General features: G+C 39.0%; 1 protein-coding gene across 2 annotated transcripts; it reads right to left on the bottom strand.

The window, feature by feature from the left end:
- Positions 1 to 4091: 4091 nt before the first annotated feature.
- LOC146455296 (sodium- and chloride-dependent GABA transporter 2-like) lies at positions 4092 to 17316 on the bottom strand. Of its 2 annotated transcripts, XM_085094385.1 has the most exons (15): positions 17172 to 17316; positions 14596 to 14654; positions 14334 to 14492; positions 13533 to 13664; positions 12991 to 13270; positions 12561 to 12693; positions 11559 to 11693; positions 11000 to 11103; positions 10178 to 10302; positions 9196 to 9308; positions 7243 to 7380; positions 6792 to 6894; positions 6323 to 6423; positions 5957 to 6124; positions 4092 to 4512 (listed from the first exon to the last, which is right to left on the bottom strand). In XM_085094385.1, the coding sequence occupies exons 3-15, from the start codon at positions 14461 to 14463 to the stop codon at positions 4387 to 4389; spliced, it is 1788 nt and encodes a 595-aa protein (XP_084950511.1). In that variant the 5' UTR covers positions 14464 to 14492; positions 14596 to 14654; positions 17172 to 17316; the 3' UTR covers positions 4092 to 4386. The 2 variants fall into 2 exon arrangements, with proteins under 2 accessions (XP_084950511.1, XP_084950512.1); XM_085094386.1 differs by lacking the exon at positions 14596 to 14654 and having other exon boundaries at positions 17172 to 17308.
- Positions 17317 to 26445: the final 9129 nt, after the last annotated feature.

Raw genomic sequence — 26445 nt, 5'->3', positions numbered from 1 at the left:
TCTCTCATGTAATTTTTCTTATACTGTTTTCTAGTTTTATGCATCGGGGACGATGCTTAGTCTGAGAAGGGGGGTATGTTATGAAATGGAATTTTGTTATTTTAATAGTAATTTAGAGAGTTGAGTTATTTTAGTTGCATGACCTAAGAACTTGTGACCATCATGTTACTCTTATGATTCAAGGTCTAGGTTATATCCTTCGCGATTGTTTAGTAGTTTATAAGTGTTGTCGTCTAGCTGATTGATTATTTTGGTATTTTAACAATAGCTCTCGAAACAGACATGCTTAGCACCCGGGGGGAGGGGGGTACTCCCCTATATGGGCTATACGGGGACGTGCCGCTGGATAGGGTATGGTTTTTGGCCCCTCTGTCCTGAACAGGGTATATAATTTCAAGCGAGTCTGTCCCGGACCCATCCTAGACAGGGTATGGTTGCAAGACTGCCGTCGAGTATTTGGCAATCCGAAATCAAAGACGTTAGTCTGCATTTATTTTAGTGAACAATGCTTCACGTCAATTGAGTTTCCACTTAAGGTTCACCGCTGTTAATGCAAAATTTTGGGATTTTTCGCCATCACTTCTAGGAAGTGTATTATTTTATCGGTTGTAATTGGTATTCGCGTTTCAGTGCGTGGAAAATCACGTCCGGTAAGTGACAGTGGGCCTTTAAATGTTATTACTATTGCTAATAAACACTTGTGTAACACAAGAGCTAGATGTTGTCCTCTGTCCTAAATAGGGTCTTAAAATTGAGGACATTGTCCTACACAGGGTAGGGATTTAAGGTTTTCGTCCTAAACAGGGTCAGGGTTTCAAACCCCCAGCGGCACCCTTATACCCAAACATGGGTCAAGTGCCCTTCCCCCCCCCCCCCCGGGGGGCTTAGCAATTCTTGCTGACCTTGGCTTGGACCACCACAGGCGTCCCAAGTTCACGTTTAGAGTAAGCGAAGAATTAATTATCTATTTATTCATATAAGCGTCACGGTTGTGTGGGTTGGAACATGACCTTTAGCTTTCATCTTACGCGGTGTTAGGTTACATGAGAAACCGTTGAGAATTTGAGCGCTTTATAAGTCGTTGTTTGGGGAATAAAATATCGTTGATTTAGAACGCTAAATACTTTGAAATATCCACGTTTTTTTACGTTAGATGATTAAAAAAACTCACGTCTTGTGTGTCCGTTGTGTTTTTTCGTTATTATCGCTGTTTTGGGCATTTTATGCTACCACTGTTCTTCACAGATAATTTAATTGACTTAATTCTTCGCTTTCTCTAAAACGAGAGCTTGGGACGCCTGTGGGACCACCGTGAAAATTCCGTTCCTTAGCGTGCTGTCTTTGAACTGTCGTTCTCTCCAACATTTTCATTTGATACCTGTTATTTTATGTGTGGTCGTCTAAGATTATTTGGGTTTCTTAGTAATGAGTAAAAACAGGATTCTGAAAGTTGCCACGGTCAGGTAACCCAAACATGTCTACAAATCAGATTATTTAATTGCGAACATTCAAGCTCACCGTAGTTAGTGTCAGTTGTCAGTCCTCAGTTGTAAAAGGCAGTTTATCAAGTCGAGAAAAGAAAACCTGAAAATGTAATCAGAGCAGTCTTGGTAACTCTACCTCTTAAGGCCAAGCGAGTGCTCAACACCGATTATGTTAAATTTATTGAGCACAACTCTGTTTCGATGGCGTTTGATAAGCTTGAACGCGGCAAACTTCATGGCCTGAGTTCGAGTCCCGGAGTTGACGCCTTGTATCGGTTGAGTTTGATGTTCGTTCTCATTCCTGCTAGGAGGGGTTTTCTCTGGGTTCTACGGTTTTCTTCCCTCTACAAACACCAACATTTTAAAATTCCAATTTGATCCGGGACCAACGGACACGTTTGAAATGAGTTCCTAGAGAGCTCTTTGGTACCCTAGCTCCAGAGGCCCGTTGATAAAAATAAATTATCCCTGACGGATTTATGCTTCAAATTTCGCATAATAATAGTAATGATAATACACGTCTCGTCTCAAATTGAACCCGTTATGCAAATGAAAAAAAAATATCTCTAAAAACTGATAGAAGTGCAAAAAGAAAACCCTTACCTTTATTTTCTACGGTTTTAGGTATTGTTGCAGCGTGTTTCCACTCTTAAAATTGTCGTGAATTTTTCTCAAGCTATCTGTGATTGCTAGCTACTATATTTCATTCCGAAAACTGCAATAAAAGAAATAGGTCACCATGCCCCCGAAAGAGCTACGATCCACTCAAGGTTACTGCATAATTGCTTGCAATATTTTCGAAATACTCGCTTTCAAACATGAGTCTCTGCAATCACTTCAAACAGTTCTTGCCATGCACGTCTGGTTGTAATAAAAAGTAGAACTTAGAAAAATGTTATACATAGAATTCGAATAGAATGTATGAAGCATATAAAGAAGCCATTAAAGTGACATTTCTTGGCAATGAAAACACAACATGAAGCATTGCTGACCTAAAACGTTTCTTGCGTGCTTATGCCCGCGGTGAGTGACGAGCAAGTTTATATTTCTGGCGATGACTCATTTTCTGTCGTCATTTTTTTTCTAAAAATCTTTAAAAATAAAGAGGATAATAGCTAAGTTAAAATAACGAGATAAAAAAGATAGGTCACCGTGTTCGTTTAGGAGAAAACAACTATCTATTTATTTATTTATTTATTTCATTATTGAGTTTTGCATCAAGGAAACAGCGCAGATTTCGTGCCACTAATGACCATATGAACTATATAGCGCTTATCGCGTTACCGCTGACCTTGAACCTTTAGGACTCTAAGTAGGACACACGATCCCCCTGAACAACTCTCAATCTCGTACCCAGAGTCCTCTGGCTCTTTGGCCAGTGGTTAGTCGCCAGAAGAGACTCTGGAGAAGTCGAAAAAAAGTTAAATTTTTTGATTGGCTGCCCCTTAAACAGCTTGCATTGTTTTACCGCAGAAATTCTGCGGTAACCCAGAGTCTCTCCCGGCGCGCACCCGATGACCAAAAAGCCTGAGGACTCTGGGTACGAGATTGCACAGCTCTCCACACGAGATTCAAGATGGTTGTTTATATCGTTATGACAGAGTTTGTTGTACTTTCATGATTTGCCCAAAAGAATATGAAATGGTGAGTACTTTTTGAACGTTTTCAACAAGCATCTAGTCTATCTTTCATGAACGTTCCTTTTTGCAAAGTTATGTTAGCTTATTCGTGGGCGCTCGGTTTCATCTCGCGCGCGGAACAGAGAATCCACTAAAGTCTGTTTGTGCGATTGTGGCGACGGATAGTTCCCTTCAGTTATTACCTTTCTCAAACGTTTATGTTTTTGTGCTGTTTTGGTAGTTAGCGGAGGATTTCCATTAGCCAAATTTGAGCCTGATTGACGAAACACATACTGTCATAGACTGTTGTCAGCGAGTTTCGGTTGTCAAGGCAATGTGCGTATGAGTTCGAGATGAAATAAGAAATTGTAGAAATAAAAGGTAAGCTTATAAATTTCGTTTTCAATATTGCAAAACAAAGAAGAACCACAGGGAAGTTGATTGCTTAGGTGCTTTCGTTTGAATAGTCATTTCTGGGTCACAACTAGCGAGTACTTTGTGCCTCCCACACAACAAACAGCGCCGCTGCCAGGAAGGTTTTCGTTTCGGAATGAACAAAAGGTTTGCTTTTTTTTGGAAGACTTGAAATTATTAACGATCCACCTTCCACTGTGTGATAAATAGCACCACAAGAAATTGTTTGGATACTGCTTGACAATTAGTGTGCAAGGTTATGCCCATTTTTTTACTTTTGTTGTTGTGGCATAAAGATATGCAACAATACGCTCTGTTTGGCATAATGGCGACCAATTTTTTTTTTTTTTTACAACCCAAGCCTCTATTTCGCGCTAACATTTGTGATGTCAGATTCAAAATGGCGGCTAGTGATAAAAGTGAATGCAGATCCTGAGTACAACTGCCGTTAAGTCGAGAGTTTTGTACACAAGTGTCAAGGGACAGATCAATTATTTCAGTGTGTTCATGCAAAAACACGATCGACGTGGTTAAAAATAGTTCGGTAGGTCTTGTAGTATGCCATGAAGAAAATAAATATTGTTGTGGTTATTGTAGAATACGTGCTCTTTTAGTTTATTGATTCCACTTGAAAATACAAGGCAGTTTATCTTAAAAATTTAATTTTAAACGCCTTTTAAAGGTATCATTGTTCTCAGTTTTCAGTCGCTCTTTATTTCAATATTGTGGGCGTCTTAAAACACAACAGGCGTTTCCAATGGGAAATTATTACGAAAAATTTTAAAATAGAACTTATGGTTTAAGGGACAAACACTGTCTGGCTAAGAATCCTAACAAATCCAAAACCTTAGCGAATATTTGGAGAAAATTTATAGCGCACTAGTGACTATGACATCGCCTTTAGATTCGTTTTTCCCCAGATCACTTTGCGTCATGATCATCATCTCATCGCCTCTTTTCTCCTCCAAATCAGGAATTATCAGCTTGTTCAAGCGCTGCAAACAAAACAAGAAAGTCATGAGGGCTTGCTAAGCGGCCTCATTTATGCTGCACTCTATGCTGCTTAGATGTTTTAGTCGTTCCCTTCATCGAGTTTGGCGGGTCATGGTTCCCTGCTCCTTGCCCCTCCCGCTTTCCCTCGCCAGAAAAGTTTTTTTTTTTTCACAAGAATGTAAGTGCCTGATCAGGCTCAGTATCCGATAACATTAACCGGATGTCGTTTTACAAAACTTCGAGTTAGGAGCGATTTCTTTCTTTTAAGCAGAAAGCATTTTTATCAAGCATATTTAATGACTTTTGAGAAGAAAAAAAGGAGAAGTCAAATCAAATTGAGTCAGTTTTATTCAGCTCACACAAATACGTTTATAGAAACGTCAGATAACTTCCTTCTGTCCTTAAGCGGGCTTCAAAACCGACACCATCGGCCCGAGAGCGCTGTGGCCTACCACGTGAGCCATAGCCTGCAAGCAAGCTCTCTTCTAGGTCAGCCGCGGAAGAGAGCTTGCTCGCAGGCTACGTGAGCCACTCAAACAATACTTCATGTAATCGGACAAGTAAGCTATTTTATTTTTGCCTTCTGGCTTAAACCGTTCAGCGAAACCATTTTAACAACTAAACGACTTCGCACCGCCCAAAAAACACGCGAACTAGTTCGGATCACCCTCAGAAGTTTCTTCAGCATATTTTATCCTTCCCTTTCGCACGAAATCCATGCCAACTTGGACCATGTGTCTCGATCTGCTCGAGCGTTTCGACAAGGCTCTTCTCTCATCAAAATACGAAGTCGAAACATCTATTTCACGTTCATGTTATTGGATAACGAGCTTGGGCCGCCAGTGAATGTTTTTACCTAACGAAACCAGGAGGTCTGGGGGGGGGAGGGGCAGAGGGTGACCGACACAAACAGTACAGGAAAAGAAAGAAAACGACAAAAAAGTATCGGTATTGTTAGAAGCCTAGCGTCGCGCAACCTCGTTCATAGGGTCTCTTCTCTTCATGTCCTTCTGTCCCGCTCTCTTGGAGAAGAGGTTGAGCTAAGCGGTCAGATTGTCATTGGAGGACGAGTGGCAAACGTCTACCCTTAAAATGGCAGCCTGAGCAGTTGAAAAAGAGTACTAATCAGTCAATAGAGAAGTTGTCGTTTCGAATCTCTTTTTTGGACTTCAACTGGAGATCGATGCAAATAGAGCGGTTTCACACCAAACTTGCCTTTTGTTGTGTTCCACTCACACTTGCCTAGTGCTTGAGGTGACATTCTTTTTAAACACAATAGAAGTCTTTTATTACGAAATCAGTCACAACATACGTGCGTCTTTTGTGTTCTTGGTTTACAGGGCTGTAACCACTTCAACCAATTGCAACAAACATAAGGAACTACTCCAAGGCAAATAGAAGTATATGACCGTATCCTTAGGTACCCTTTCTTTAGAACATACATACCTCCCTGATAGTTCCAGTAGTGCCCATCAGTTTGTATATCATCACAGCAGGAATTAACAATAATGATGATACTGTAAACAGCCAGCCAATCGCCATACCCCATCCTGGATACACGTATGTACCGTAGGTGAGCGGAGAATACGTCACAAGGTTGAAGATGAAGATAAACTACAGAATGTACATATGGTAATTTAGACGTAGCATTAAGAATAGTTAAATGATAATCGGAAAAGTGTCATGTCTGTAGGGAGCGTACAAATTTGTCAACTCCCCTTTTACAAGACATTGAAATGTAAGTAAACCGTGTAATTTGTCAGCTTGGCAGCCCAACCATGAAATTATCATGAGAGCATTCTACACACTTACCGAGCAAAATATTGGAGCAAAGAAACACCAACACCAGCCAATCCAAGGGTTGATACGAAATCCCAACATACGTTCCATGCAATCATAGAAACGATGCCGACCTGTTTGAAACACATTTAGAAAAACAGAAGTAGACATGTCGTTAATAAGTGTTCAAGCGTGATTTGATAAAAGATGTAACATTTTCGTAATAGCAAGAGTAAAGGTTGTCAATGTAGACCTCCATTTTTGTCATATAAGAATCCGGAAATATCCTGATGTTTGGAAAAAAGACAGTGAGCACGGAAAACTATTAACCCAATACACGTACTTAGGTCTACTTAGATCGCCACGATTATCCCTGTAAGTCAATGATTGGAACACCTATGGAGGACCCAAATTACTGGTGCTTTTAGCATGAAGAATGCTACTTGATCAAAGCATGTCTTAGCTCATTAATTAACACTGCCTAAAATAGTTGATTTATTACCGTACAGCCATCCTATGGCCAGACTTTCGCAGATGACCACCAACAAAAGAACTGATCCACTGCCAGAGTAAGTGTCAAACAACTGGAAGAGGTACATTCCACCCTAAACCACGAGCACCGAAAATCAATCATACACCGTTAAGAGTTCATTTTCAAACAATTTCCAAGGACAGGATGCCCTCATACCCACCAAAGGGTCATGCCCTTGGCAGTTGAACTGACATTGGGCGTGCTTTCACGAATGCCGGCCACATACCTGGTAGTGTCAATCATGTAAGATGCAGTTATTGCAAACGATGTTCAAGCGGTTTCAGTGTTGATCTTATTTATTTGTGACTGGTTATGTTAATTAAAAGGTCACTAAAGAAAAACATCAATAGTGAATTTGGCCCTTAGATAAAGCGTAAAATGTAAAGCTTAAGCCAAAAAAACATAGTGAGGATGATTCTACCTCAGTGACCATGGACAATCCAATCAGGTACCAGACAGCACACACAAAGGCTGTGAAAAGTTCCTTACGGTAACCGCGCCTCAGATGTTGTGGAAACAAATCAACAATGGCCGTCACAAAGCCTTCGATGCCTACAAACTGGATAAGGATGATAAATGGTTAGTTCATGGTGCTAATTCATAACAATTAGCCCTGAAAGTTCCTTGCTGTTGCCAAGTCTCATAAAAATAAATTTAGACACACTTAGTTATGCCCCCTTAAGCCATGTAACGCTATTTTTTTTTTTGGGCCTTTTCTTGTTTTTTTTTTTTTTTTTTTTTTCGTTTTTGTTTTTTGTTGTTGTTGTTGTTTTTTTGTTTTGTTTTTTGTAACCTTTTAAGTATAATAATCACTTTTTCCTTTTCACATTAAAATTGTACTGTAGTGTATTTATTTGATGCAATAGTTGTATCTATCTAAAAGGACGAACACTTTTGTGTGAGTTAGGAAGAGTCGTAGAAAGAGTGTTAAACCATAATTTAAATTCTTTCGTTTTATTGGCCATAATAATGATATTTGCGACAAAATCCTCTTTATATTGAAAGTCTACCAAAAAACCTACAAATTTATGCCCAACAGTATAAATGCATAAATTGCATTGTGACGTCGAGTTAGAGTCCGACTACTGTAGCTAATCCATTGTGAAAGCAGCAGCTGCAGTGAATTTAATGGCTTTGTAGCTCATGACCGTAGAAGTCTTGCTCTATGGTCATATTATAAACTTGCCAGGTTTTGTATATCAATATACCAATGTTAGTTCGTAGTCCTGAAAGATAAAGTAAGGAATGTGCCCTCAATAGATACTTGAAAAAATCATCCATCCAATGACACCAATAAGTCTTGTTTAATGCAAAGCCCTCCAAGGCCTACAGAATAGCAAATCCCTAAACACTGACTGCTTTTACAGCACAAAATTACTACACTCGTCCTTTTCTGTAGCGGGCTGTATTTGTTTAGACAGGAAAGTACGTTTATAGCCCTGAGTTTTGCGTTGTTTGTAGGCTTCGACGGTAGAACAGATACGACACATGCGAAGGGCTTAACTAAAAGGGATAGCTCTTTTAGTATGGCGAGGATGAAAGACCAATATAGTTGATGGTGATGTTTGTCTGAGGGTTTTGTGGAGAGGTTAGAGGTTAGTCTAAATGTTACCATTGGTTAATGAAACATCGACGCCCAGGAATGGCACGTTAGCAAAAGAGTGTGAACTAGTGAATTTAATAGTTGGATTACTATTACTGAGATAATGAAGCGGGACTAAGCGTTATATCCATTGAGTTGTCATGATATGTAACGAAATGCCTGTTTCATTAGGAACAAGGAGTTACAAAGCAAACTTAATTTTGACCGCAATGTTGTCCCGTTGCGTTTTAGAATTACATAGCCTTGGAGAATCAATTAAAAGGAAAAGACAATTTCCCTCTAGTGTTTGTTTATTTACTTTTACGTTGTGTAATTACCATGATCTACACTGTGAACTTGGAAAATATTAAATAGACGTAAACCAACCCTAATAACAGTTAACACAAACTGTAAGGTCTTCTTCCCACTAGTTTTAAATCGACCACTAGAAACCCTCCTAGTTGTTACCATTGATGTGCATAATTTATACTTCGCATAGCAGGGGCTGACATGGCCTCTCTCTGTCACGGTGTGTAAATGGGTACGGGTGACAAAATGCTCGTGATGGACTGGCATCCCGACAAAGGAGGGAAGTAATATTACTTCTAGCTACTTCATGTTATAAACCCTGTGCATTAAACCGTGTTCCAGTGTTGGGGAAACCTGTTTAGGGCAGAAGTGCGACTTTTCCTTTTACCTTATTCGATATATTCACTGGGAAGAAGAGAGCAAGGGAGTTGTGAACATGGCATCTCTTCCAAATTATAAAGAAACGCTGTGACATTTGTTTACCTCACTGTCCAGACCAAGCAACAGTACCATAAAGAAAAACAACGCGGACCACAGCGGAGCTAAAGGCATCTGGGCGACTGCTTCAGGATAAACTACAAAAGCAAGTCCCGGACCTAAAGAAAAAATAGCAAGAAGCTAGTATGCATACAGTATGTTACACGAGGGAACCTGAAGATTACATGAAAGTAACAAACCTTCTTGAGATTTCTGGGTAAAGAACCACGATATCAAAGATGTCAGACGAATGCTGTTGCGTGTACAACAACCTTTTACAACACTGGAACACGGTTTAATGCACGGGGTTTATAACATGAAGTAACTAGAAGTAATATTACTTCCCTCCTTTGTTGGGATGCCAGTCCATCACAAGCATTTTGTCACCCGTACCCAGAAATACGAAACACCATTAACTTCACGTAGCACTCTTCGAATATCGCGGGAAACAATTACGTACAGTCGGACCTCTATTAAGCGGCCACCCTCCATTAAGCGGCCACTTTCCAAAGTCCCGAATTATTATTTTGTCAGTAAAGTGCTGTATTCAATACCTCTATTCAACGGCCAACCTCTATTAAGCGGCCAGTTTTCAAAGTCCCCAGGGTGGCCGCTTGATAGAGGTCCGACTGTATATGCCACGCTGTTCCTAAATTTAGCTATTGAATACAGTATTCCGTTGGTTGTTATAGGGAAAAGTGGCTTACTAACACGTGCGCGATCATCATGTTTCATTTTTCCCTCTTAGTTTCTTTCTTATCAGAAAAGGTCAAGTTGGATAATAAATTCGGGGATGTGGTATATCGCTGTATGTTTTGCACGAGTTGTACTGTATTTCGAAGAGCCTGCGTAGCTGACCCTTGGGGTGTGACATAAAAATGCTGTGGTCTTTCAGTCAAACATACCTCATGGGGGCCTACCGCGAAAATTCAACAATACTCAACAGTAATAACAGAGGAAAAGACGGTTCTTGTTTGCACCACCTCACCTGGCTTAGCCACATCCTGCACTTTCACTCCCTGGTTTTTGGCCATGAAACCCAACACAGAAAAAATCAGAAATCCACCATAAAAACTTGTTCCGCTGTTGAACAATGTGAAAAATATGGAATCCCTACAGAGACGGATGAAAGATTAAAAAATATCATCACCGAGTAAGAGAACTTTAAAACTTAGAAGAATACTGATAGTAGAGGATTTCTCTCACACAAATATTCCGCACTGAGACCTTACCGACCTGAATTTTTTTATGTGATTATGTGAATTGTTGACAGCAAGATTAAATTTTCGTGGGGAACCTAATCAGTTCCAATCAAACCATCAGCCTGAAGATTACCACTTGGAATTCCCACTTGGATTTGCATCTTTTACTTTGACGTAAGAAGGACACCGTTTGCCCTATCTCCTCTACATATTAAACTAGAAGTGGAGTTAAAAACCAACTGTGTGGATAACTTTTCGGAAAGACCTGAGCATACAAGGTGAGGACATCTAAACTCATTGGATGAGTGGGTGGTTTGCTGGAGTTTACGAGAGGACTAATACTTAATAAATGCTGTGGACATCTCAATAATTAAATGGTCTTAATGTTATACGTCCGACTTTACTGTTTTTACAGCTGTAGAGTGTATACGATAACTTGCAAAAAAGGTAACACCACTTGTACCCCTACATGCATTATTTCCTCAAGTTACTAGCGGATACTACATATATTCATGCTCTTGGGTAATTTTTACGATAATGACCGGAGCAAAGCTACAAATAACAGTTGCTCACAATAAAGATTGTTTAAAACTTAATTGTGAAAATACCTGTAAAAATTGTTCTTGAATTTGTTGTAGCTTCCCAGCGCTGTCATCGTTCCCATTCCAATGGAATATGAGAAAAACACTTGCGTACCAGCATCAAGCCAGACCTTTGAAAAAGAGAAAGATTTAAATAAACTAAAGATGGTAAGTATTTCGATAAAAATACATTGTTCATCAATTAACTTAGGCGACTTCTCAGTCTAATGGTAAGAACTTTAACAACCATTTCAAGAAATCACGAGGAACATGCTCTCGTAGCCAATGCCCAATGGGCCATTTTCACTATGCCGTTGTTGTACTACAACTAACAGAATTCATTTCTTTTTCCTTTTTTATTTAATTTGTGTAATCTAAGTAATGTTTAAATCACAATTGCGCTACTTCGCACACACCAAAAAAAAAAAAAAAAGGAAGATTTTGGGAGCAAATGACCCCACAATGATTGTGAAAATGGTTATTCGGTGCTGGTCGACATCAGTACAATTTTTTCAATACATTATCATGAACTGTATGTCGAAACACAGAGTTCGTTTAAATCTTCATGCAGGTCAAAATGAGTTACCTGGCCATCGGCAAGCCTAGACCAGTCAGGAGTTAGATAAAACTTGATTCCCTCGGCGGCACCCGGTAAAGTGACTCCACGAATCAAAATGGCCGTCAGCAAGAAATAAGGAGCTGTCGCAGTGAAGTAAACGACCTAAAAAAAAATACAGTATATCGTGTAAGCAACAATCGGTTTATTTAAACCCTACTTATAACTATTAAAACATTTTCACATATATTTGAGCTTGCAAGGAGGGTAGCTACGCTGACTACTTTTTACAGACTTTGCTTCTAAAATTTAAGAGGTTAACATTTATCTATTTTTGCTCTGCCACAACTCTTGAGACTTTTGACATTAAATAATCTTGACAGTACGTAGGATGTAACTGGCCACCATTCCTTCTGCTTTGGGGCGTGTCATGGGATTGTCTTTTGTTTGGGATTCCAATATTTTTCTTTTTAATCCCTTGCTCTTTGTTGGCGAATCTCGTTCAGACCTGCTACTTTGGAGGCTCTCTTTTCGCATCTGCTCAAGTTGCTAGCTAATCGAGATAGCCTTAAAAAAAAAAGAATATACGTTTAATATACTTATAAATATTTTGTGACTGTTTTCTTTTTCTTTCTTTTTTTTTGTTTTTTTTTTTGCATTTTTTATTTCTATTTTTTTTTTTATTTTTGTTGAGTACGGTTTGATCCACCTTTGCCAAAACTTGACTTCCCCCTCTGGAACCTATTTTAGTATTTAAACAATCCATCCTCGTCTATTGTTTGTTTCCTATTGTTATAAACCCCTTTTTGTTTTCCAAAAGCATAATGAAATGAATTGTTAAGAAGAATTTACATTTTAGATGATAGAATTAAAAAGATTAGTTATAACCCAGTCGTTGCGATTTCTTAAGAATAACACGTGACAAAAAACACCCCTGAAAAATAGGCTGTTCCATCCACAAAGTTACTGGTATGGCCTGCCAGACCCCTGGCAGGTCGGAAAAAATGGAAAGGGCCTTGAAAAACAGCTCACCTTGCCACTTGACTTGACTCCTTTACACACGCATAGATAACATATGATCCAAGCCAACAGCAAGCACAAGGCTAGGTCCCAGTTTATTGCTCCTGGCTCGTTCAAACCATTGGAAATCCGCAAGACTCTGTATCTAATATAGAAAAGAACTCGTGCAAATAAATATTTTCAGAAGTGATGGTATGATTGCCAATTTGTTAAAACGTGACACAACTCCAAAATCAACTGATGAACCAAAGTATCACGACTTCTTCTAAACAGTTTAGGCGCAACTGGGCAAGGTGGGGCTGAGAAAATGGTTTTCTTGGGGATCAAATTACGTTCATAGGGTCAAAACCTTTTAAGTTAACTGAGAGGGCAAAATCTTTTAAGTTAACTGAGAGGGTGAGAGGCAGAAATGATGAGGTTAATCAGTCGAGGCAACACTTACTCCCAGTACTCCTGACTTGCTGACACCGACTTAGATGCATTCGCTGCTGTGCTATTAACAACAAGAGTGACATTTTGGATCGTGTCATTGACTTGTTTTCCGAGATGGCTTCGGTCCTTACTGTAATCTACGCAGTTTGGCGTGTTCCATTCATTGCCGCAACGAGACCATGGCAGAGTTGATTGGAAAGAAGCAAACATGTAAAATAGGGCCCAACCAAGAATCACAGTGTAGTAGATGTTGATGTACTGCATCACGAGGATACCTGCATAGCCAATACCTGGTGGAGTAAAAAACAAGGCATAGACGAGAAACAGATGTGAAGTTTGACAAGTTCCTTTACATGTCCTTAAGAACAATTTCAACACTAATCATGAAAATCAGAGGATAGGAATGTCATCTTGTTATGTCGGAATCGCCTACGATAACCCTAAAACGATAATTTCATAAAGTACTTAAAAGTACTACAACCAGGCAGAGACGCTCGACATTTCCTACTTCTAAAATCTAACAACTGTCGTAACCGATGCTGCTATTCTTACCTTGGAAAAGTGGACAGATTTTCCATGCTGTGATTCCTCCTTGACTCGTATACTGCCCCAAGCCAATCTCCAAAACAAGAACTGGCACTCCAGCCACGATCAGGCAGATCAAGTAGGGGATGAGAAAACAACCTGTGTATTTGAAATCAGCGTCAAACCTAATGCTTTTGAGTAATATTGGTAGTTTCATAGAGTGTATTCGTTTATCGATTTTTTTCTTGTTCTTATCTTCTTTCCGTTGTTGTTCCTTCAGTTATTGTATTTTAATTGTGTTTTTTTTTTTCTCTCAAACATTCAATACATAAAAACATTGTTGCTGTTAAAAAAAAGAACAAGAAAGATGGTCATGACTCCAAAGTTTTAAAAGTTGCAACAAGAACCTAGTGGTGTATAACGTAACATTTTGGACAATAATTCAATCATGCCGCGCACGTGAAATAATGTAACTGCTTCGTTGGAGCGACCGAGGTTGGGCAGATAAAAAGAAGTATTCATTTCGCTCTGTGGGTAACCTCTGGATGCTTAATTTAGGGCCAATGCATTGCGATAATTATAGAGGTTTAATTTATTTTCGACTGATTTGTAGAAGTTTGCATAGTAAAAAAAAATGATAATAATTAAATCAAATTGTAAGTGTAGTGAAAATGCCGGAGAAATGAACTTATTCGATGTTTTAAGAAAACATCACAAATCATCTGACATACTTGTGTAAACTGCACAATTATTAAGTCAATAATTGAGTCAATTCTGCAGGCTGTGGACAACTATCAGCGGGTAAAACACTCTCTTGTTTAAACTTACCTCCACCATTTTTGAAACATAGGTAGGGAAAACGCCATATGTTACCAAGGCCAATGGAAAAACCCATCAAAGCCAAAAGAAAATCTAACTTCGAAGACCAAGTCTCTCGCTCCTTCACAACATCAACCATTCTAAGTCTTCTGCTTATCAAAACACAAACTGTGTGGGAAAGAAAGAAATATCTATCGACCTGTTACTGATAACTTTCCGTAATACTCATTAGAATTAAAAAAGAAATGGATATCAAGAGGTCGGGGCATACCTGGACCCAGCCAGCTTAGGACAATGAACAATGGAGAGATACTGTTGGTGACCAATGCTCTGGGAGGAAAAATGGTAGTATAAAACCGAAAAACCGCAAAGGATTCTGGGGTTAGATCTCAAATAACAAGTAGTAGTAGTAGTAGCAGTAGTAGTAGTAGTAGTTTTTTTTATAGCGAGGGTAATACATAATAGTACTTAACACTAATAAACTTGTATGTTGCTAGCTATATCACAGGCTCGTTCAAAAGCTGGCAACAAACACGAACATTTTGCTGTTTAAATTTTATTCTGGGGTGCGGACGATTGTTTTCTGAGCTTTTCTGACTACAGTAATTGACAGCCAGAGAGAACTCTGTGGCGGTTTTACATCTAGGCCCCTTATGGCCTCAAGGCCCGAAGTTTTATTTTTAGCATTACAACTTCTTACGTGCACCTTACAGGGAGTATTGGATCCACCACTGATTTCTCTCCACTGTAACCATACATTACCGTAGAAACCAGTAATGAGGACTTAACAAATCATCAGCCAGATATGTTTTCTTTCACGTCCATTAAAATCATGTTATGAACGGTAGAATTTCATTATTTAGTAATTTTGAGAGTTGAGTTATTTTAGTTGTGTGACTTAAGCTGGTGACAAACGGTTCAATATTTGTTGATCAACAAATATTGCAGCTCCTGTTCAACATTGTGTCATGCAGTGCTGAATGTTGAAAATAGGCCGTTCAACATGCTGAACGTTGTTGAACGCAGTTGAAGAAATAGATATGAGTTTTATTCCATTCAACAAGTTGTCACTTGCTGAACGGCGCTGACTAATTGTTTTCTAGTCTCAAGTTCACGTGATTTGGAAAGGATTCAATATGGTTAAATGTGTTTATAGTCATTCAACAAGTCGCGACATTGTCATTCAACAAACTACAACATCGTGAAACATTCGTTGAGCAGCAAATGTTGCACGATGTTGAACCGTATGTCACCAGTTTTAAGAACTTGTGGCCGTCATGCTAATCTAATTTCTCAAGGTCTAGGTTATCCTACACAAATGTTTATTAGTTTATAACTGTTGTTGTCTAGTTTATTGAACTTGGTGCAGTAACAGGTTTCTAATGAAACAAGACAGAAACCTGTCTCACATAAATTCATTTTATTACAATTTGAACGCTAAGATCATTGCAAAAGGGTTAACCCTTTAACCCTTCTGTAGTCAGTTCATTTCTGCACATCGGAGAGCAGAAAATATATATAGCAACATAACAACAATAACAACAACAGCTTTCGGTCAACGGGAGTTTATTTTACTCGGATAATAATAGATTCTAAACGGTAAGTACCTTCCTAAACTACCCTCATACCCAAATGTGTACGTATATATTGGTGTGTTGGTGTTTAATATCTGTAGTTCAGTGCGTTTCCTCTCATCCTTTTTAGTGCTAGTAAAGTTTGTTTTATGCTCATTTTAGGTAATACGTTTATTCATCAACTCTATTTAACTTAACTTATCCAGAAAACCCTCTTTTTGTAAGAAAGATTTCTTTTAGACTGCGAGCAGTTCTGTCACGGTGGCGCGATTTCACTTTTCTAATTTGCATAATTTTACCGTCGCTTTGCGTGCGTGACTGCTCGCAGTCTAGACCTCTTTAATATAATAGAAAGAAATTGCCGGATACTGTATTACCACCTCTATGCTAATTTACTTTACTGTTGCTACGTTACGTTTCTATTATTGTATTCTATACTGTATATTGCAATATTGTATTTTCAATATATTGTATATTTCAGTAGTTGGTAGCTGTTTGTCTTACTGTAAATTTGTAGTTTAAAATTTTCGGCGTTCGTCTCCCTATTAGGTCCTATTACGCAACAGTTATCGTGACATTCAAATTACGATACGAGGGCAGACATTACAAGGTCAACATAAAGAGCTTGGAGTACTGTCATTGGTACAATGTCATTTTTATTTTTAATTTGTATTTTTTATTACAATTTAATGGCAAAGAATTAAAGGTAAGTGATAAAAAAGAAAGGCATTGCCATAAGGACGGTCTGTAAAAGAGTCAAACACCCCATACAAGACAGACCACCTTCTAAAAAAATATTAATATCATGAAAACTAAGATTATGTAAGACAGACAATGGCTTTCCTAAGTTAGAGCCTGTCCAGTGTATTCATCGATTACGAAAGCGTATACCGAGTAACTATCACCACACTCCTGGTTCCCAGCACAAGTCGATTCCCGGGAGATATCGGAAACCAAAATCTACTGTCACAGGGAACAAATACCGGTCCTTGTTAGCCTTTCCATACTATCGCTTTCATGCATGACTGTAAGGCATTGACTTGGATTGTTTCAGTTTCACAATTTCCTAGAGAATGGTTTGTATAAACTACACTTTCACTTTGACCGTATGTATAGCATTAGAATTAGAATACGCTATAGGGTAACTTGTCGGCTCAAAGCTCCACAATCAACGTCCGGTATTTGGGCGAGATCGAGAAAAGCCGATAAGCCATAGGGAAGCTATAGGTCAAGCGTGCCTATTTGAATGTAAGGACCTGTAAGGAGCGCTTACCTGTGCTTTCAGTGCTTTCACTGATGTCAAAGAATTCGGATTCGGGAGGAAGCTTAGTCTTTCTTCGTTGAGCTGTAAATTCTGTAACTGAGACACTTACGATGTAACATCTACGTGCAAATAGAATGCCGTGCTACGCGTAATTGATTTGATATGGGCAAGAGAGTAATTTTACTGTCTCGGTCATACAAATCAGTTCCAATACCACACCCCGAGGGGATTATATAGGGCTACTAAAACGAAATTTTCATATCCACTTTTATTGCCTCAATTTATAGTTTGAGATGTCCTTAATCAAATGGTGACGTTTATTTTTTTTATAAACGAAAAGGAAGAAGTTTAATTTTTGCCGCTGAAAATAACTTTTTGGGCCAAACGCATCTCCGAGCACTGGGACCGAGTTAATCAGCGTTGAGACTGACGTTATTGGCTGTATCCATGTTCGAAAGGAGAGGATTCAGTACTTTCGTCCTTCATATTTCCATAAAATGATTGCGTTCTGTCGCTTGATTTTTGTTCTGACATATCACGCCAGGTTATGCAGTGCAGATGTTGGAGAAGGTCACAGAGTATTTTATTAGTTTGAAAAACGACTCAGCTGCATGCTATAGAAAACTCGAGTTTCTACCCTGTTGGACACTTTTAAAATGGGATAGCAACGTTGGCAATTGCCGTCAAAAATGGGAAGTTAACAAGCGCGTTCTGGTATCATTCAAACCTGGAATTATTACCCCACTGCCCTCGCATTAACTCTTTAAGAACTAGGACAATTCTACCCCCTAAAAGTGGGAGAGACGGCTCGTAATGTTCTTATATCGATCGGCGCCTATTTCAGGCCACTGGTAAATTATGATCTTCTAAAAATCTAAATGCAAAAGATGGTTATTTCAGGAAGAGCTGTTGTAAATGTGAATAATCTCAGTTGAAAACTTTGTATAACCGTCTGTAAACAACGGATTGGAATGAGTTCTTACAGGAATGCGCACTGTTGTATTTTCTCTAAGTCTATTTATAGTTCAGAATAAGGTTACTACCGCTATAGTTAAAGCTACTGAACTCAAGAGATTTAATTAAAATCCCCAATCAACGAGCGAACCATGACAATAAACTGAATTTGTATGTAGCAATCTAATTTGCATACAATGTTTGTTTTTTCGCCGGGATAAAACTTGGCACTCTTGGCGATCTCCGATCAGGTGTTCTTATTACAGGTAATTGGCTGACTGAACTTTCCCGGTTAAACTTTATAGACTATACTGTGCGTCCTGATCTACTTTCCAAGTTCTGTAAACCACTTGTGTGTGTTCTGTTGTTCCCGGTGTTGTTTGAAGAGGTCATGACTATGTGGGTAAAGCAGATGTTTGTAAGGTCTATTGGAACTCAAAAAGAAAATAGTGGTAACCACGCATTTTTCAGACTAGATGACCAGACTGGAATTTAGTCACTCGTGATGGTCTATTCCGCGTTAAAGTGGGGAGACTGGATGAATTCGAACGGAATACATGAAGAATAAGGAGTAATTAAAGCTGCATTTCTTGGCAGTGAAGCACAACATGAATGAAGCAGTGCTGATCCAAAACGTTTCTTGCGGACGTGTTCTCCACAGTCTCCAGTATAACTATTTTATACCCGCGGTGAGTAGTGACGAGCAAGTTTGTATTTCTGGCGATGACTCATTTTAGCTCATTTTGTATGTTCAGTTTTTTCTAAAAATCTTTAAAAATATAGAAGATAATAGCTAAGTTAAAATAACGAGACAAAAAAGATAGGTCCCCGTGTTCTTTTAGGAGAAAATAACTATTTATTTATTTATTGGTTGAGCTTAGCATCAACGAAGATAGCCTCCCACGCAGACGTTCTTAGCTAGGGGTTCGTCACGCGTTCCTGGGGAAGGAACGCGTGACGAATCCCTAAGAACGTCTGCGTGGGAGGCTACAACGAAGACAGAAATGATGCAGATTGAGCGCCACTAATCACCATATGAATCCATATTAAGTAGATACCGCTTATCGAGTTACCGCTGACCTTGAACGTCTGGGGCGCTACCTCCGCACGATGTCCACCCGATCGGTATCCCGTCCACGATCCCTCGACACAACTCTCCACAGTGGTTGTTCCGTTGGCTGCTCCTGACAGCATTTGTTGTACTTTCATGAGTAGATTTGCCCCAAAGAATATGAAATGGTGAGTACTTTTTGGACGTTTTCAACTAGCATCTAATCTATCTTTCACAAAGGTTCCTTTTTGCAAAGTTATTTTAGCTTATTTGTGGGTGCTCGGTTTCATCTCGCGCGCTTTTAGCAAATTCTGGCGGCACGGAGAATCCACTAAATTCTGTTAGTTTACAATCAGTTTGTGCGATTGTAGCGACGGGTAGTTCCCTTCAGTTATAATCTTTCTAAAAAGTTAATATTTTTGTCCTGTTTTGGTAGCTAGCAGCGGATTTCCATAAGTCAAATTGAGCATCTAGGAAGCATAACATATTGTCAGCGAGTTTGGCTGTCAAGGCAAGGTGTTTCTGAGTTCGAAATGAAATAAGTAAGAGTATAAATAAAAGCTAGGCTAATAAAATTCATTTAAAATATTGCAAAAGAAACAGAACCACAGGGAAGTTGATTGCTAAGGCCTAGTTTATACGTCGCGCTACAGTCGAATTTAATTCCATTAAATTCGTCGTTCCGTCGACATAAATCGTGGCGTGGTTTTATGCGTCGAAGAGGGTCGTTCAGGGGGGGGGGGGGGGTCTCTTGCACGGTTCACGAACAGAAAAAATAGCAAATCACGGATCACAGAAATGAAAAATTCGTTTTCAAGCTCTTCATGGGTCACGCAAAACCTTTAGGTCACGGATTACGAAGAATAATTTATTACATTCACATTTCACGGGAAATAAAATCAGCTAATCACGCATCACGATAATACCCCTGTACGACCCTTGTCGAAATCAATTGTTGGTTTTCACGTGACGTCACCAAATTCTAGAATTCAAAACTGGGAGGCCTGCAAAATTTTTACCTTCATTCAAGGAAAGATTACCTAAAAATATATGTCTGTTCACAATTTCTTAGCTCGATGTCATGCTTCCTTTTGAAAATAGAACAGTTTCAATTTCCGAGTTTCCATCGTGCGTGACATCAGGAGGACGGCCGTGACAGAGCTATTCTGTATCTTAAAAATGACTCTTTGGGTGATTTTCAACATTCTAAACAATTTAAGTTTGAGGAGAAATATTAATCTAAACATTCGAAAATTCACAAGGGCAAACAAACCTCTTTTCTGGCAAAAGTGAACTCCAGATGTTTTTTCCTGTTTCTGGCCGCCATGTTTGTGCTCCTCAGAGGAACACAAACATGGCGTCTCCATACTAAGCTCTATAAATTTATGTGGAACATTTTGTCAAATAACTCGAGTACGGAATGCCGCACAGACCTGACACTTGGACAGATGCCTTATTTATTTATCCTCTATACCATGTCAATTTCTTGAGTTCATTTATGGAATGGTTTCCATTTTTTTTTCAATGGTGTGACAGTGAAAACCGACAATAAGGTCGAATTTAATTCTCTTCCCAAATGCAGTATCTCTGGTCACCACGGGTCGCTGCGGGCTCGTTTAAATAAGTTTGAAATACATTTAAAAAGTGTATGCATTTCATTCGATGCGATGCTAGTGCGACGTTTAAACTGAAGATGCGTTATCAATATTTTATCCGTCGGTAAGACGGATAAAACGTCTAGGACAAATTTAATTTATCAGACAAATTTAGTTCGTTTTAGAAGGCGCGCTATCGTCAAATTTAATTGCTTGTGGGACCTTGCGTTAAATTCGTCTGAATTAATTAATTTCGACTGTAGCGCGACATATAAACTAGGCCTTAGGTGCTTTCGATTGAATGGTCATTTCTGGGTCACAACTTGCGACCACTTTGTGCCTCCTACGCAACAAACAGCGCCACTACCAGGAAGGTTTTCATTTGAATGAACAAACTTTTGTATTTTTTTTTAAGACTTGAAATTGTCTGCCTTTCACTGTGTGATAACCAGCATTAAAGGAAATTGTATGGATAAGCAATGACACTTCTTATTCCAGAGGTGGAAATTAGCACTCACCCACTCGCCTAGGGCAGTGTCAAATCTTCTTGGGTGAGTACAAATTTGCCGTTTTTATACTAGAGGACCCATTATCTGACTGGACGAACTTAGGGAAACATTTGTTGTTTGTCTGGTTATGCGTCTCTGGTATAAAGACAGACACAGGAACAATGGACGGATAATGCACCTTGTGCCTGTCTTTATACTGGAGACACATAACCAGATGAACAGCAAATGTTTGCCCAAGTTTGTCCAGAGAGATAATGTGTCCTCTAGTATAAAAGTGGCCGCTGTGAATGTTTTTGGTGCAGTTCTTAAAGGCCCATTAAAGTATCTCGTTGCTAAGCTGCATGGTTGCTTCCCAAATGCAATTTCACTTCCGGTCAGCCAAAATTTTTTCACGCGCTTTTTTCGGCGCCAGCCCGGCGTTTCCGATTCAAGTCGCCGGTACCTTTTTTTTTACTTTGTTGCAACAAACAAAAGAAAAACTATTCGTTTACATTTTTATTGATTAATTTTCTGCTTTACGGTTACAACATGTGAGTCGTGCCTTTATTTTTGAAACTTGAGTGGTTTGCTTGAAAATGTCATCCACGTACGGACGTAAATAGAAAGCCACAGCGATGGCTGCATGTCAATGGAGAAATCTCGAAAAGGTGACAGTACAAGATTTCCAGTGTCAGGTTGGGAATCGAAATCTCAAAGATGCAGAGACACAAACTGAAATTAGTATTGCGCTATCATCATCTGCAAACTTCAAAGAAAACTCTGAGTCCATGGCCTTTTTGATCCCTCCGAAACTCCCTGAAGCTATCGAGGCTACTAAATAGAAACCACTCTCTCAAGACAGCATGGAGCAGCAGACGGTGAGCAAGCGGGAGGCTTGTAAATTATCCTTGAAAGCAGCTCTAGCTCAAGAATTTCATTCTTACATCAAAAATGCTAACCACTCAATAGATAGATAATGGTGAGCTCGAAACTTGTGATGGACAACTTCTCCTTACAACATCAACCTTGCTTGAGAACCTAGATAACAGTAATTTAAGTAATCTACAACACTGTGATTGTGAAAAAGAAACTGAATTTGAATTTTGTTCGGTAAGCAAAACACAGTTGAAGAGTTTGAGTTTGAATTCGAGTGTAGTCGATGTGGGAAGAAAGTCAACTTGAAGAGTAGCATTCCTGTCGTTAAAGCCACAACTCTTCCAAGATCTGAAATACGTAATCTCGTTGCTCTTTCATTCCTTGTCAATGGGCAATATTTCAAAGATTACCACAAAATTCTCGGGACTCTCGGTCTGGATCACGTCAGTTCCACTCAGTGGATCCATATTACTGAAGACTGAATGGATTGCACCGTTCGTAAAAAGATAAAAAGGATCGCTGACTGGAGCGTGCAAGAAGCAAGAACTGAAGCAGTTCGACGTGGAGATAAGTCATCATTGCACATCCAATTTGACGGCTTTTATCTGACTCGCGGCCACTATTAGAATAACAGCTCAGCTACCGTCCACGATGCGAAGACTGGCAAAATTATTGCGTACTCACACCGAACAAAGCGCGGCCAAGGTGCTAACTGGGAAGGGACGAGCGGTGGAGCAGCCTGGCCAACAATGCTTAGGTACCAGGCCGCCGAAAATTCGCTCACGACTTCTGGTGCCGCGAAAAAAGAACTTTTCTCCTCGAGAGATAATTGTAGTTGCTGGATTTTAAAACAATTTGAAAGAACATCGTATTTTTTCGGAATTCAAGCATGGGTTTTGCGACAAAATGAAAAACAAAAAAAATATGCGCAAAAGAGTGGTCAAAGAAGCACAATTTCCGTTCTAATTTTTTTAATTTTCATTATAAACCAAAACGCATGCCTAAATTTCTTCAAAATGGCTTTTGAATTGTTATTGTACAGAAAATGCAGAAAAAAGGTTTAAGCCATTTAGTTAAAATGCATTTTTCTGTTTCTGGTCACGTGACATTGGGCTTGGTCCGATGACGTCATGAACTGGACCATATTTGCCCCTTATGGGTATTGCCCAAATTTGGTCCAATTGAAACATACACGTGCAGAGTTATAACAAATTGATTTTTCCCTAGCAACGTCATCAAAAGATACTTTAATGGGCCCTTAAGGTTAATCACCCATATGGCGAGTGCTGCGAAAAGTTAGTTTCCAACCTTGCATTTCATATAAAGTGTATGCTATATAAATTTAACAAATAGATTCCATTTTGCCGTGGGTCATTACTCTGATAACGCACAGATGACGTCAAAACGTGGTGAGAACAAAGAAGTATGCGGCGAGTAGCATGACTGATGTTCTCACCACGTTTTGACGTCCTCTGTGCGTTATCAGAGTACAGACTCACGGGAAAATGGAATCTATTTGTTTTATACAATAACCAAGACATTTCAACACATTTGGTGAGCGGGCATCGCGTTGCCTGATCTGAGTCAAAATCTTTCCAGCAAACCGGCTCAGTTTTAGACTACAACACACATGCAATTGTGATCTTCTAAAGAGTATGATCCGAAAGAATTTCACTAACAATGTTTTCAAAACTAACCTTTATTCCAGAAGGAAATCCTGACCCCAAAATATTAAAGCATGTTAGTTGGTTCACTGCGATTTGTAATCGATTACTCGCCATTACCGGATTTCTATCGGCAACATATATATTTCGACAAATATTTGCTTCCTTTTCACGTCACAACAAAGTTCTAGCTTTTTTATCCTGGTTGAGGTCACTCTCAACGGTCTTTGTCCGATTTTTTATTGGGCAGTTTTCTTTTCCTGCAAGAATTTGCCTGTGTTTGTCCGCTACTCGCAAAAACAGTTTGCAAAACTTTGTTGACCAGTCACTCTGGCTGGACTCTAGACTCTGATCACGTGCGCCGGTCACACCACTCAATGACGTCAATCGTGCGTCTATACTCTAATCACACACTCCTCTAGACCAATCAAAACGCGAGTTTTACACAGTTCATTGTATAAATAAACAATAATAACCTTAAGATTCACTTTATTAACCCTTTTCCTACTATACTGCCCTGTACTGCCACGACAAAATACACTGCCAATTTGATATGTGGCTCTGTATCGCCATTGAAAAACCAACTCCTTACCCCTGGCAGCAAATTTTACGTGAGCTCAACATTTTTGTTATAAACTGCACTGAGTTGAGACTTGTTTTCAACTATCTTTGATAATAATAATAATAATAATAATAATAATAATAATGATAATAATAATAATAATAATAATTGTGTACACTATAAATTAAACATCATTAGACTGTATTTACCTGTGTGTTTCAGTGCCTCTACAACTGTAAAAATCTACTGAGCGTGTAAGGTTCGGTTTTGCATGTTTCCCTGAAGGAAATTAGAGGCATTTGCTTTTGGGTTTGGCTAGTAAGGAAAGGGTTAAGGTGTTAGTAATGTGCAGCTGAGGGAAGTAGTCCCCTGTACTAATTGTTGACACCTAACTGATGAAAGAAATGTTTTTTATTTTATTGTCAGACATTCCAAAGCTTGCAGTGTAAATTGGTTGGATTTGTCAAGGACAATGTCAGCAAATGCACAATATCCAGGTATTTGGTTTGTCAAGTCAAATCCTCAAGCTTATGTAGTGAGACTGGATGGTAGGATGGCTAGTTACACATCTACAGTTGAACCTTTATTTATATGTTAATTCCCTGCCCCAGTCGACCGAATATAAAACACTAATTTTATCATGTAATAGGAAACCACTATTAGGGTGTGTTAACATGAGTTGTATGTTACTTTCTTTATTATAATTATCTTTATGGTCAAAACTACATGATAATAAATTTTACAAACAATATGTAAAATAATAACAATACAACTAGTTAGCAACTACTAATGTAGCACAAAGCTTAGAAAGAATCTGAACATGTGCAAGTGTAATGTAAATACCCAAAAAAGCCAAGTCTTATAAAAAATTATTGTTTGAACATACAAATATGAAAAAACTAATAACCGTTTAACATTGGGTATTGAATTTAACCCTTTAACCCCTTATAATATCAAAGAACAAATTCTCCTGTTTTTACCCCATACTTTTCTTATAGAAGTTACGGGGAGAAATTATTAAAATATCAAGAAAATTCACCTTGGGTGATCACATACTTAATTCTCATGACCTCATGGGTTGAATAAGCATTGATATTATTTGATGCTGATCACTGTTAGGACTTAACCCATTAACGGCCGAGGTGCCCAAAACCGGCTGCGAATTCTCGCACGCAACGCGCAAGGGTTTCTCCCTCCCCTAGAAGGGGAAATTTTGTCCTCTATTGTTCTAATTGTCTTTGGAAAAGACTGACCAATCAGAATCCACCGACTGCGCATATATTTTTAGGTCTTAGGGGGGTCTAGACACAAAAAGGTTTTTGTCTTCCGAAAAATATCTGATTTCAGCCATCATGGCGGGTCGCGCGCTTCAGGCTTAAATATTCAAGACGCTAATTTCGCGTTTTCGGAAGGAAAACACAACTTTTCGAAACGGTAAATCGAAAGAGAAACTTTCAAGGAATACTCGACAGTTTCGACAGCGGAAATCCAAGCATTGACGGCAGAGAAATTATGCTTTGAGGAAAATTTGTAGTTTTACCGAGGCGACGAGCTGGCGGACATCTCAAATAATTGTTTTCGCCATGGACTTTCTTGGTGATGTTCGAGTGTTTCTCGCAATGCAACTAACAAAGAATTACAGGTTTGATTGTGAATTTGTACTGAAATACTATTCTAATTGATCGATTCTTCGTATTCCGAACGGTTTTCGCAAAAGTTTTGAAAAACATGCTCCGCACAGGTTGATAAATTCGCTTCAAAATTGACTCGCAATTGCTTCAAATTGCTTGCGAGTCGGTCGCCTCGCGGCAAAAATTATACGCGTTTTCTACTAAGACCAATACGAAGACTTATTTGAATAAATTTTTCATTTAGGAAAGCTTTATTGCCTGTTTTTCTTCCTATTTTCATTGATGAAACGTGATGACTGCCTAATCTTGCGTAAACAAACACGTCTTCTCGAGAGCGGATCAAATTACTGCCATGTGGCGCGAGGATCAAATTTCATCGAAATTTTCGAAATTTTTACCTTCAGGCTTATTTTTCGAGTAATCTTTAATTCGCAGCTACGGTATTTTATTCGGCAAATAGAA

Source organism: Pavona decussata, unplaced genomic scaffold (genome assembly GCF_977016875.1).
Source record: "Pavona decussata unplaced genomic scaffold, jaPavDecu1.1 SCAFFOLD_280, whole genome shotgun sequence".
NCBI classification, from domain to species: Eukaryota; Metazoa; Cnidaria; class Anthozoa; order Scleractinia; family Agariciidae; genus Pavona; species Pavona decussata.
The sequence above is the reverse complement of the archived record's forward strand: the minus strand, read 5'-3'. Positions and strand labels throughout refer to the sequence as shown.